Consider the following 14,521-nt stretch of genomic DNA (forward strand, 5'->3'; position numbering starts at 1 on the left):
TAGTGAACCTGAACATTTTTTCCATGTGTTTCTTGGCCATTTGTATTTCCTCTTCAGAGAACTGTCTTTTCATATCTTTTGCCCATTTTATAATTGGGCTGTCTGTACTATTGTCATTGAGTTGTAGGATTTCTTTATATATGCAAGGTATCAGTCTTTTGTCAGATACATGGTTTCCAAAAACTTTTTCCCATTGAGTTGGCTGCCTCTTTACCTTTTTGAGAAATTCCTTTGAGGTGCAGAAACTTCTAAGCTTGAGGAGTTCCCATTTATCTATTTTCTCTTTTGTTGCTTGTGCTTTGGGTGTAAAGTCTAGGAAGTGGCCACCTAATACAAGGTCTTGAAAGTGTTTTCCTACATTATCTTCTAGGAGTTTTATGGTACTTTCTTTTATATTGAGATCTTTGGTCCATTTTCAGTTAATTTTTGTGTAGGGGGTGAGGTAGGGGTCCTCTTTCATTCTTTTGGATATGGATATTCAACTCTCCCAGCCCCATTTGTTGAAAAGACCATTATGACTCAGTTCAGTGACTTTGGGGGCCTTATCAAAGATCAGTCGGCCATAGATCTGAGGGTCTCTCTCTGAATTCTCAATTCGATTCCATTGATCTATATGTCTATCTTTCTGCCAGTACCATGCTGTTTTGGCAACTGTGGCTTTATAATAAGCTTCGAAGACAGGGAGTGTAAGTCCTCTCACTTCGTTTTTCTTTTTTAGAGTGTCTTTAGCAATTCGAGGCATCTTCCCTTTCCAAATAAATTTGATAACTAGCTTTTCCAAGTCTGCAAAGTAGGTTGTTGGAATTTTGATTGGGATTGCATTGAATCTGTAGATGAGTTTGGGTAGAATTGACATCTTAATGACATTTAGTCTTCCTATCCATGAACATGGAATATTTTTCCATCTTTTAAGGTCCCCTTCTATTTCTTTTAGTACAGTTATGTAGTTTTCTTTGTATAGGTCTTTTACATCTTTGGTTAAGTTGATTCCTAGGTACTTGATTTTTTTAGTTGCTACTGAAAATGGTATCTTTTTCTTGAGTGTCTCTTCAGTTTGTTCATTTCTAGCATATAGAAACATTACTGACTTATGTGCATTAACCTTGTATCCCGCTACTTTGCTAAATTTGATTATTAGCTCTAGTAGCTGTATCGTCGATTTCTCAGGGTTTTCTAGATATAAGATCATATCATCTGCAAACAATGACAGTTTTACTTCTTCTTTTCCAATTTGGATGCCTTTTATTTCTTTGTCTTCCCAGATTGCCCTGGCTAGCACTTCCAGCACAATGTTGAATAACAGTGGTGACAGTGGGCATCCTTGTCTTGTTCCTGATCTTAGAGGGAAGGCTTTCAGTCTCTCACCATTGAGTACTATGCTGGCTGTGGGTTTTTCATATATGCTCTTTATCATGTTGAGGAAGTTTCCTTCAATTCCTACCTTTTGAAGTGTTTTTATCAAAAAGGGATGTTGGATTTTGTCAAACGCTTTTTCAGCATCTATTGAGATGATCAATTGATTTTTCCCTTTTGACTTGTTAATGTGTTGTAATACATTGATTGATTTTCTTATGTTGAACCATCCTTGCATGCCTGGAATGAACCCCACTTGGTCATGGTGTATGATTTTTTTAATGTGTCTTTGGATTCGATTTGCAAGTATTTTGTTGAGGATTTTTGCATCTATATTCATTAGGGAGATTGGCCGGTAGTTTTCCTTTTTTGTAGCATCTTTGCCTGGTTTGGGTATTAGATTGATGTTAGCTTCATAAAATGAGTTAGGTAGTGTTCCATTTTCTTCAATGTTTTGAAAGAGTTTGAGTAAGATTGGTGTTAGTTCTTTCTGGAAAGTTTGGTAGAATTCCCCTGTGAAGCCATCTGGCCCTGGGCATTTATTTGTGGGAAGATTTTTGATGACTGATTGGATCTCTTTGCTTGTGATGGGTTGGTTGAGGTCTTCTATTTCTTCTCTGGTCAGTCTAGGTTCCAGGAAATTGTCCATTTCCTCTACATTATCCAGTTTGTTGGCATACAGTTGTTCATAGTATACTCTTATAATTTTTTTAATTTCTTCAGGATCTGCAGTTACGTCACCTTTTTCATTCATTATTTTGTTTATATGGGTCTTCTCTCTTTTTGATTTTGTCAGTCTAGCTAGGGGCTTGTCAATCTTGTTGATCTTCTCAAAGAACAAGCTTTTGGTGATATTTATCCTCTCTATTGTTTTTTGTTCTCTATGTCATTTACTTCTGCTTTAATCCTTGTTATTTCTTTTCTTCTACTTGGTTTAGGATTGGTTTGCTGTTCATTTTCTAGCTTCTTCAGTTGATCCATTAGTTCTTTGATTTTGGGTCTTTCTTCCTTTTTAATATATGCGTTTAGTGCTATAAATTTCCCCCTCAGCACTGCTTTTGCTGCATCCCATAGGTTTTGGTATGTTGTGTTCTCATTTTCATTCGTCTCTATATATTTAGCAATTTCTCTTGCTATTTCTTCGTTAACCCACTGATTGTTTAGGAGTGTGTTGTTTAACCTCCAGGTATTTGTGAATTTTCTAAGTCTCTGATGGTTATTGACTTCTAATTGTATTCCATTGTGGTCAGAGAATGTGCTTTGAATAATTTCAATCTTTTTAAATTTATTGAGGCTTGTTTTATGTCCCAGCATATGATCTATTCTGGAGAAAGTACCATGAGCACTAGAAAAGTATGTGTATCCTGGTGATTTGGGGTGTAATGTCCTGTATATGTCTGTTAAATCTAATTCATTTATCAGATTGTTTAGGTTTTCAATTTCCTTATTGGTCTTCTGTCTGGTTGATCTATCTACAGGAGAGAGTGATGTGCTGAAGTCTCCCACAATTATTGTGGAAACATCAATTGCTTCCTTTAGTTTTGCCAGTGTTTCTCTCATGTATTTTGTGGCACCTTGATTGGGTGCATAGACATTTACGATTGTTATTTCTTCTTGTTGAATTGCCCCTTTTATTAGTATGTAGTGGCCTTCTTTGTCTCTCAAAACATCCCTGCATTTGAAGTCTATTTTATCTGAGATTAATATTGCTACACCTGCTTTCTTTTGGCTGTAGCTTGCATGAAATATTTTTTTCCATCCTTTCACTTTCAGTTTCTTTGTGTCCCTGTGTCTAAGATGAGTCTCTTGTATGCAACATATTGATGGTTCATTTTTTTTGATCCATTCTGCGAATCTATATCTTTTAATTGGGGAGTTTAATCCATTTACATTCAACGTTATAACCGTGAAGGCATTTCTTGAATCAGCCATCTTATCCTTTGGTTTATGTTTGCCATATTTTTCCCCTCTCTCTATTAATATCCTTTATTGTACCCATACCGAATCTCTTTAGCACTGAACCTTTCTCCAAGTCTCTCTGTCCTTTCTTTGTTTCTCTGTCTGTAGGGCTCCTTTTAGTATCTCCAGTAGGGCAGGTCTCTTGTTAGCAAATTCTCTCAGCATTTGTTTGTCTGTGAAAAATTTAAGCTCTCCCTCAAATTTGAAGGAGAGCTTTGCTGGATAAAGTATTCTTGGTTGGAAATTTTTCGCACTCAGAATTTTAAATATATCGTGCCACTGCCTTCTCGCCTCCATGGTGGCTGCTGAGTAGTCACTACTTAGCCTTATGCTGTTTCCTTTGTATGTGGTAAATTGCTTTTCTCTTGCTGCTTTCAGAACTTGCTCCTTCTCTTCTGTGTTTGACAGTGTGATCAGAATATGTCTCGGAGTGGGTTTATTTGGATTTATTCTATTTGGAGTTCGCTGAGCATTTATGATTTGTGTATTTATGTTGTTTAGAAGATTTGGGAAGTTTTCCCCAACAATTTCTTTGAATACTTTTCCTAGACCTTTACCGTTTTCTTCCCCTTCTGGAACACCAATGAGTCTTATATTCGGACGTTTCATATTATCTATCATATCCCGGAAGTCCATTTTGATTTTTTCAATTTTTTTCCCCATTCTTTCTTTTATGCTTTCATTTTCCATTCTGTCATCTTCCAGGTCACTGATTCGTTGTTCAACTTCCTCTAGTCTTGTACTATGAGTGTCCGGAATCTTTTTAATTTGGTTAACAGTTTCTTTAACTTCCATAAGATCATCCATTTTTTTATTTAGTCTTGCAATGTCTTCTTTATGCTCTTCTAGGGTCTTCTTGATCTCCTTTGTATCCCGTACTATGGTCTCATTGTTCATCTTTAGTTCTTTGAGTAGCTGCTCTAGGTGCTGTGTCTCTTCTGATCTTTTGATTTGGGTGCTTGGGCTTGGGTTATCCATATCGTCTGGTTTTTTCATATGCTTTAGAATTTTCTGTTGTTTTTGGCCTCTTGGCATTTGCTGAACTTGATAGGGTTCTTTTAGGATTTGTAGACCAATTGAAGTCCGTATCTCTAATTTATCAGATCTACAGCTTCGTGGAGTACACTTTCTCTAACTAACCAGCAGGTGGCGTCCACGAGCCACGTGTTCTCCACAAGCCAGTTCTCCCCTGCTTAGCCTTTTTGGTGAGTGGGGGAGTGAGTCTTGTGGGGTCCAATTGGTGTACCAAGCTTGCGTGTGTAGTTGGTGTTGCCTGCCCTGTTTATGGGGCGTGTTTCTGGGCAGTCAGGGAGGGGGGTGGCTCTAATAATCAAATCTCCCTGGTGATCCTAGAGTTTTAAAGCTGCTGCAATAGTCTAATCCTTCAGTTCAGTCCTGCCACAGTTTGTCTCTGCCACCGACCCACAAGTCCTTGGTATTGGCGTATGGCTCCTGAGACTTGCAAGTGGGCCCCTCTTCCAGGCTGTGCACCCCGGGTCCTCTGTTGAGGGATGACTGTGCTATGTCACAGGTGAGTGCCGTCCCCCCAGGGCAGTTCTGGGCTGCTGGGCTGTGTAGGGAGGCTCCCAGTCTGCTCAAATGATGGCTGAATGGGGCTTTGTTAATTCACACTGCTCCACCTTCCCAACTCTGGGACAATCAGCTGAGGTTGCAGGGAAGGCTAATGTCCACACCCAGTTTTATGGTGTGTGCCTGTTATTTGAAGCGCTTCCGTCACACTGGGTTGTCTAGGGCAGCTCTGGGCTATGGGGCTGGCGATGGGCAGGAGTGTTTCCTGTCCACCAGGATGATGGCTGTGAGCAGATACCCGCCTTTTCTTGGGAAGTTGTGGTGTTTAGTGAATTTTCTCAGCCACTGGATTATTGCCTTTTGTCTCAGAGCTCTCTTAGTTCTGCTCTTGTCTTGACCTGCCGAAATTACAAGTCTTTGAAGCTTTCTTTATTGGGCTTCTTAGAGTAATTGTTTTAGAAAAAGAAAAAAGGATTTAAAAAAAAAGGCCCTCCTCAGAGATCTAATGGGTTATTGAAATGCTAAGAGACAAAGCAATTAGGGCCATTAAGGAAAGGTCCACAGGGCAGAGAGATCAGCTTTTCTTCGGGATTTGCATATGAGCCTGAGGGCCTGAGCTCTGCCCTTCCCCTTTCTATGTTCACCAGAACTCCAAAAATCCTCTGCTTTTATTTTGGAGTTTTTCGTGTTGTTTTTTTCTATGCCTGTCTCCTCTCTGCTGGGCTGGCTACTCTCAGATTCTCTGGTGTCTGGTCTCAGTCTATCTATGGTTGGAGTTTGGATCAGCAGAATGAGTTTCCGATAAGGGCTGCCACTGCAGTTCTCCCTTCTCCTTCCCGGAGATGACAGCCCCTCCTCCCACGGGACTGAGCCTGGCAGGGAGGGGTGCGGGTCCCCTGGCCACAAAAACTTACAGATTTCGCTGATCTCAGCAGTTCCACGTTTTCATGAGTGTTGTATGAAGTATGCCCAAAGTCAGATTGTTCTGTGGTGTCCAGTCCACGCAGTTCCTGGCTTTCTACCTACTTTCCTGGAGGAGTAACTAAAACATACAGCTCACCAGTCCGCCATCTTGCCAGGTGTCCAAGACTCATTTTAAAACATATGAAATTCTAAATACAAAACCATACTTTTTAATCCATTACAAAATAGTCCCCTTTCTCACTGATATACTAGCTTCATAGCCTTTTTTTAGAAAACAAAATCTTCCTAGATTTTTATGATTTTGTTCCCTACCTCCCCTAACTTCCCAATGATAAAAACCATTTCTTTGCTGCCCCATCTTATCATCTCTGTGTGTGTCTATAAAATATTTTTAAAAATTCTTAGTGTAGCAACATATGTACAACTCAGAATTTCCCATTTTAACCACCTTTAGGTGTACAATTTCAGTGATGTTAGTTACATTCACAATATTGTGCTATCATTACCAACATCCATTACCCAAAATTTTTCATCACCTCAAACAGAAAATCTCACTCATTAAGCAGTAATTCCCTATTCTCCTTACCCCAGCTTCATAGACTTTTTTTTTTTTAAACATCTCTTCCTTTGGTCGTACACAGATGTTGAAGTTTTAATATACAGACAATATTACAGACCATACAATACTTGTCCTTTTGTTTCTGGCTTATTTCGTGCAACATAATGTCCTCAAGATTCATTCACCTCGTTGCATGCCTCACAACGTCATTTTCCTTTCTGTAGCCACACAATATTCCATCATATGTATACACCACACTTCCATTCATCCCTTCCATTCATTGGTCGATGTACACTTGGGCCACCTCCACCCATTGGCAATCATGAATAATGCTGCCATAAACACCAGTGTGCAAATGTCTATTCGTGTCCCTGCTTTCAGTTTCCTGGGCATATACCTAGTAACAGGATTGCCAAATAACATGGCAACTCCACACTCAGCTTCCTGAGGAATTGCCACACTGTCCTCCAGAGGGGCTGCACAATTCCACTTACCCACCAACAGTGAACAGGTATACCCCTTTCTCCACATCTCCTCCAGCACTTCTAGTTTTCTGTTTATTTTTGGGGTATAATCCTGGTATAATCACAGTTCATGCATTCACCACCACAATCTATATGAGAACATTCCCATTTCGTCCAAAAAGAAAGAAGGAAAAAAAAAAGGAAAGAAAAAAAATCCTATACCTCTCCCTTATATCCTCCTCTTATTTACATTTAGCTTTAGTATATTGCCTTTGTTACAATTAATGAAAGAATTTTACAGTGTTAACTATAGACCATAGTTTGTGCTGTTTTTTCCACATAACTTCCCATTTTTAACACCTTGTAATAGTGACATACATTTTTCTTGAGCACGTAAAAACTTTCTTAAATTTGTACAATTAACTACCATCATTGTCCACTCCAGGTTTCCTTAAGCTATACAGTCCCAGGTTTTATCCTCTACTCAGCTTCATAGACTTTTACATGAATAATGCAGAGAAAATTAGCCTAAAGAAAAATTCTGGAAAATGTAGAGTCACAATAATTTTGACACTGATTGCTGATAATTACAGGGAGAAGTTGAATGAGATATTTTAAATACTAAAGAAGGTTGTGGAGAATACTATAGAACTAGACTTAAATTGTTCCATTCATTTCCTGTTTTAGAGTGAAAATCTTTGTGATGGAAGAGAATCATTCAATTACGTATGTGTATGTGTGTGTGGTGTGTGTACGTGAACACACACAGATTTTTCCTCCCATCCAAAGACTCACCTGTAAAAATTCACCTAGAGTTCACAGGCTGATCAAAAATATGTTGTTACAATTGATTGTACACTTTGTATGACTGCACAGTATGTGAATATACCTCAATAAAATTGAATTATTTAAAAATAGTTGTCAGAAAATCGATAATTACTATCTAGTTTTTCTAAACCTTTCTAATTCTAGGGATTACCTTCTTATTGGCCCAAATCTTGAAAATATTATCTCCAGATCCTCATCTGTGGTCACTGGATTCAATTTACAAACAAACAGAACATTTTCTGGAGGTTTAATATCTGCATCAGGTAGGTCTCCCACCTAAATCACAAACAAAGAACATAAATCAATTAATTCCTTTATTTAGTTTCCATTCTAGATATGCTATCCAATTCCATAATGCTGATCTTCCCAAAATATCTAAATTTACATTATAAACTGAAAGATAAAGAAAAGAAATATGATTAAGATTTCAAAATTCAAAGCAAATCTATTCCTGTTAGTAATGACAATAATAATAGCTATTTGACACCTACTTTTTGTGAACACTGTGCTTAGCATTTTATATACATTACTGTTAATTCTTCAACAACTCTACAATTCCATTTTAAAGATGACTATAGTGAAATACAAAAAGATTAAATAAATAACTTGCCAAAGGCCACACAGAAATAAGCAGGAGCACTGGAATTTTTAACCAAGGTTTATCTGGCTTCAGAGTCCCAATTTTATCCTCAATGTTTCTTTCCTTTCCTTTCTTTTTTTTTTTTTTTAAGTATTTGATTTATTTTAAACAGGAAAAGAAGAATTTGAGTAAAATACATCTGAGTTGAGAAGCATAAAAAGACAACCACCTATGAAGTCACCATCTAGCTTAAGAACTAATATATTCCCTGATTCCCTTATCCCTCTGCTCCTCTCACCAGAGATAACTAATACCCAGCTTTTTTGTTTCCCTTTCTGGCACCCCCTTGCATATCTTTAGTTTTAACATATAGGTACATATCCCTAAGCAACATATTGTTTAGTTTTGCTTGTTTTTGAACTTCTGAAAACTACTGAATGTAGTTTTATGCAGCCTGTAAAGCCCAACTTTTTCCATACTACTGTCGAAGACAGAACTGCGACAATTCCTCTTGTTTCTAGTTTTTTTATCTCTCCCCAGTATCATCTTCCACTTCAGCCAAACTGAAGTTAATTTCACAGTCAACCACAGCACTACGCAGAGCACACCCTTGCTGCTGAAGAACCACTGATGGTATTGATCTCATTGTGGGAAAACTGTATTTCCCATGGGCAATATTTGTTTACACAGACTATACTTTATACATATAATCAGAAACTCAAGAGAAGACATCTGCTAAGATCACCATGTAAAGTGGTTCCTCTTGGATAAATACGTAAAAAAAACCTGAAGGATCCAAGATGGCAGAATAGGAGAGACAGAGCAACATACTTCTCAGTGATAAACACTAGATAAAAGACAGACAGTGCTCCAGAATACCAGTTCCAGGGTTGTACCAGCTGGACAAGGTCCCCTACATCCACAGTGACTGTGCACTTGGTGAAACAGAGTATGCGTTCGGAATTGAGTGAGTGAGGCTGCTGGGGAAATGGCAGGCGCGCTGTGGTGGGGAGAAAACTAGGGTTGGCATTTGGAGGTGGGTTAGTTTAAAAACCCCAAAAGCGGCTGTGGATCCACCAGCAAGAGCAGTGTAGTCCAGTGCAGTGGGGAGTGCCTTCCAAGCCCCGAGCACCCGCCTTAGTATCTGGCATGGACGACAGCCTTTCACACATCTGCAGCTGATTGGTCCAGAGGAGGGAACAGCCTGCTGCAGCAGGTGGAGGTCTGTGGAAGTGGGAAGTTACCTCGCCCCATACAGAAATTTTTTCAGCAGGCCGAGAGTCGCCCCTGTGCAGCAGCACGGCCGAGAGCTACCCTTAGGGATTCCACTTGCCTATGATGTTGCACAGTCTTCCTCCGCGGGGGCCCGCGGAATGCACGGCTTGGAGGCGGCATCCTGCAGGGAAGTCCCAAGGGCCCTAAACCAATCCCCAGGAATTGTGGCCCCGCATCAGAGAGACACTGTGGGGAATCTGAGTTGAAGGGCCAGACATGTGCAACAGCTTTAAGACTCCAGGAACAGCTGGGAGTTTTGCATCTTAAAGCTGTCTCCCTGCTGAACTGCACGGGCACACACCCCACCCTCAAAGCTGGCGGCCCTGACTGCACACAGAAATTTGGTGCACTGATTGAACCCCCACAACATTTGAACCCCAAATCGCCGCACAGACGAAGTTGAGGAGAACTGGCTTGAGGTAATAGGTGGCTTGGGGGGGGGGGCATCTGCTGGTAAGTCAGGGAAAGTGCACTCCACCAAGTTGTAGCTCTAACAAATTATAGATAATTGTTCAAATAAGCCTGCATATCCTAAAAGAACCCTATCAAGATAAGCAAATGCCAGGAGGCCAAAAACAACAGAAAATTTTAAAGCATATGAAATAACCAGAAGATATGGATATCCCAAACCCAAACACCCAAATCAAAAAATCAGAGGACACACAGTACTTGAAGCAATTAATCAAAGAAATAATCACAAACAACGAGATCATGGCACAGGATATAAAGGTCATGAAGAAGACCCTAGAAAAGAATAAAGAAGAATATGCAAGAGTAAATAAAAAAATAGATAATAGAAACTGTTGATCAAATTAAAAATATTCTGGATAGACAGTACTACATTAGAGGAAGCTGAGGAAAAGAATAAGCATACTGGAAGAGTGGAAGCTTGAAACTGAAAGTATAAAAGAAAGAATGGAGAAAAAAATTAATAAATTCAAAATCTACAGAACAGAAAATGAAAGAACAAGAGAAAGAATGGAGAAAAAAAATAATAAAAATTAAAATGGATCCCAGGATATGATGGACAACATGAAGCACACAAATATATGAGTCACTGGTGTTCCAGAAGGGGAAGAGAACGGTAAAGGTCTAGGAAGAGTATTCAAAGACATTGCTGGGGAAAACTTTCCAGGACTTCTAAACAACATAAATATGCAAATCATAAGATTCCCAATGAACCCCAAGCAGAATAAATCCAAATAAACCCACTCTGAGACAAATTCTGATCAAATTGTCAAAATCTGATCAAATTGTCAAATGCTGAAGAGAAGGAGCAAGTTCTGAAAGCAGCAAGAGAGAAGCAATTCACCACATACAAAGGAAACAGCATAAGACTAAGTAGTGACTACTCAGTGGCCACCACGGAAGCGAGAAGGCAGTAGTATGACATATTTAAAATTCTGGAGGAGAAAAATTTCTAATGAAGAATTCTTTATCCAGCAAAGCTTTCCTTCAAATTTGAGGGAGAGCATAAAATCTTCACAGACAAGCAAATGCTAAGAGAATTTGCTAACAAGAGACCTGCCAAACAAGAGATACTAAAGGGAGCCCTACTGGCAGAGAAACAAAGAAAGGAGACAGAGCTATGGAGAAGGATTCAGTACTGAAGAGATTTAGTAAGGGTAAAGGAAATAAAGAGAAAGAGGGGAAAAAATATATCTGACAACCAAAAACGATAAGGCGGCTGATTCAAGAAATGCCTTCACGTTAATAACACTGAATGTGAATGGATGAAACTCCCCAATGAAAAGACACAGATTGACAGAATAGATTTAAAAATATGAACCATCAATATGTTGCTTACAAGAGACTCATCTTAGACCCAAAGGCCCAAAGAAATTGAAAGTGAAAGGATGGAAAAAATATTCCATGCAAGCTACAGCCAAAAGAAAGCAAGAATAGCAGTATTAATCTCAGAAAAACAGACTATAAATGCAAGGATGTTATAAGACACAAAGAAGGTCACTATATGCTAATAAAAGGGACAGTCAACAAGAAGAAATAACAATCATAAATGTCTATGCGCCCAATCAAGGTGCCCCAAAGTACATGGCACAAACACTGGCAAAACTGAAGGAAGCAATAGATGTTTCCACAGTAACTGTGGGAGACTTCAATACATCACTCTCTCCTATAGTTAGATCAACCACACACAGGACCAATAAGGAAACTGAAAACCCAAACAATCTGATAAATGAATTTGAATTAACAGACATATATAGAACATTACATCCCAAATCACCAAGATACACATTCTTCTCTAGTGCTCACGGGACTTTCTCCAAAATAGATCCTACGCTGGGCGACAAAACAAGCCTCAATAAATTTAAAAAGATGGAAATTATTCAAAGCACATTCTTTGATCACAATGGAGTATAATTAGAAGTCAGTAACCATCAGAGACTTAGAACATTCACAAATATCTGGAGGTTAAACAACACACTCCTAAACAATCAGTGGGTTAAAGAAGAAATAGCAAGAGAAATTGCTAATATAGAGAGACCAATGAAAATGAGAATGCAACTGTGCTGTATTATGTCCGCTAAAACTCCATGTTCTTTGATGCAATCTTATGTGGGCAGACATATTAGTGTTGATTAGGTTGGAACATACTGATTGAGTGTTTCCATGGAGATGTGACTCAACCAAGTATGGGCAAGAGCTCTGATTGAATAATTTCCATGGAGGTGTTACCCCACCCATTTAGGGTGGGTCTGAATTAAATCACTGGGGTCATATAAAAAGTTAACAGAAGGAACTCAGAGCAGCTGTGAGTGACATTTTGGAGAGCAACTGAGAGAGACATTTTGAAGACGGCCGCTGAAAGCAGACTTTTACTCTGGAGAAGTGAAGAGAGGGCAAACGCCCCAAGAGCAACATTTTGAAGAACCCACAGGAACTAAGAGAGGAGTTAGAACACAACCCGGGATCATCAGATGCCAGTCACGTGCCTTCCCAGCTTAAAGAGGTTTTCCTGGACACCACTGGCCTTCCTTCAGTGAAGATACCAGACTTGGACACTTTATGGCCTTAAGACTGTAACTGTGTAACTAAATAAACCCCCTTTATAAAAGCCAACCAATTTCTGGTATTTTGCTTAACAGCAGCATTACCAAACTGGAACAAAAACATATCAAAACATATGGGATACAGCGAAGGTTGTATTGAGAGGGAAACTCATAGCTCTAAATACATGCATTACAAAGGAAGAAAGAGCTAAAATCAAAGAACTAATGGAACTGAAGAAGCCAGAAAATGAAGCGCAAACTAATCCTAAACCAAGAAGAAGAAAAGAAGTAACAAGGATTAAAGCAGAAATAAATGATATAGAGAACAAAAAAAAAAAGACAATAAATAAAACCAAAAGTTGGTTCTTTGAGAAAACCAAGATTGACAAGCCCTTAGGTCAACCAACAAGATCAAAAAGAGAGAAGACCCAAATAAACAAAATAATAAATGAGAGAGAGGACATTACTAAGGATCCCAAAGAAATTTAAAAAATCATAAGACTATACTATGAACAACTGTATGCCAACAAACTAGATAATTTAGAGGAAATTGATAATTTCCTGGAAACACATGAACCTAGACAGACCAGAGAAGAAACAGAAAACCTCAACAAACCAATCACAAGCAAAGAGATCCAATCTGTCATCAAAAACCTTCCCACAAATAAAGGCTAAGGGGCCAGATGGCTTCACAGGGGAATTCTACCAAACTTTCTGAAAAGAACTGACACCAATCTTACTTAAACTCTTTCAAAACACTGAAGAAAATGGAACACTACCTAACTCATCTTATGAAGCTAACATCACTCTAATACCAAAACCAGGTAAAGATGCTACAAGAAAGGAAAACTACAGGCCAATCTCCCTCATGAATATAGATGCAAAATTCTCAACAAAATACTTGCAAATCAAATCCAAAGACACATTAAAAAAATCATACACCATGACCAAGTGGGGTTCATTTGAAAAATCAAATGATCATCTCAATTGGTGCTAAAACAGCATTCAACAAAATACAGCATCCTTTTTCGATAAAAACACTTCAAAAGGTAGGAATTGAAGGAAACTTCCTCAATATGATAAAGGGCATATATGAAAAACCCACAGCTAGACTAGAACTCAATGGTGAGAGATTAAAACTAAGATCAGGAATGAGACAAGGATGCCCGCTGTCACCACTATTATTCAACATTGTGCCAGAAGTGCTAGCCAGGGCAATTTGGCAAGACAAAGAAATAAAAGGCATCCAAATTGGAAAGGAAGAAATAAAACTGTCATTCTTTGCAGATGATATGATCTTGTATCTGGAAAGCCCTGAGAAATCGATGACACAGCTATTGAGCTAATAAACCAATTCAGCAAAGTAGCGGGATACAAGATTGTGAGCAGCCACCTTCCGGATTTGGCCTAGTGGACGGGCTGCAGCCTGCCCTTGAGTTCCCCCCGCCCATCGAGTGGTGCCAAGATGGCGCCCACATCCTGCTTCCGGCTTCTGATGTATGTAACCACCCGCTGTATTCACCAATCATGCTTGTGTGCGTGGCGTTAGCCCATTGGATACACGCAAGGTTTATAAGAAAGTTCCCGGGCAAAGCTCGGGGAGACAGCCCACAAGGAGCCGTACCTGACGGCCGCATCGAGGTTGTTCTCCCCCGAGGTGTCTCGCCCCGGGTGGAACCTGTAAAGATGATGATTGCCTAGTCCCATTAAAAGTTTATCTGCTTTACCACCGCGAGTCCTGAGTGATCACAAGTGCTCCGGGTAAGACGTTGTCCGCACCCTCTCTCCCCTTATCTCTCTGGTCCCCATCGCCGGCCGACCGAGGACTCGAGGCGGGGCGGAGAAGCGCCGGACAAGTGGTGGCCCGTACGGGGAACTTCGAACCCGCAACCTCATTTGCGTTCCCCTCGCCCCGACGGAGACGTGCTCCCGGGATCCGTGGTTTGACCTCCGCGACTGATCACCGCGAGAAGGTAAGCACCCCCTTTCCATACGAGGACTAGGGCCCGTGGGCGTTCAGGTAGCCCCGGGGACTCGG

General features: G+C 39.8%; 1 protein-coding gene across 1 annotated transcript in view; it reads right to left on the reverse strand.

Moving 5' to 3' along the window:
* Nucleotides 1–14,521, reverse strand: part of PPIL4 (peptidylprolyl isomerase like 4) — a 78,544-nt gene that overhangs the window by 39,232 nt on the left and 24,791 nt on the right. Inside the window, exon 8 of the mRNA XM_037819232.1 lies at nucleotides 7,769–7,893. Within this exon, the coding sequence (XP_037675160.1) occupies nucleotides 7,769–7,893 (125 nt within the window). The remainder of the gene's footprint in view (nucleotides 1–7,768; nucleotides 7,894–14,521) is intronic.

Source organism: Choloepus didactylus, chromosome 2 (genome assembly GCF_015220235.1).
Source record: "Choloepus didactylus isolate mChoDid1 chromosome 2, mChoDid1.pri, whole genome shotgun sequence".
In the NCBI taxonomy this organism is placed as follows: domain Eukaryota; kingdom Metazoa; phylum Chordata; class Mammalia; order Pilosa; family Megalonychidae; genus Choloepus; species Choloepus didactylus.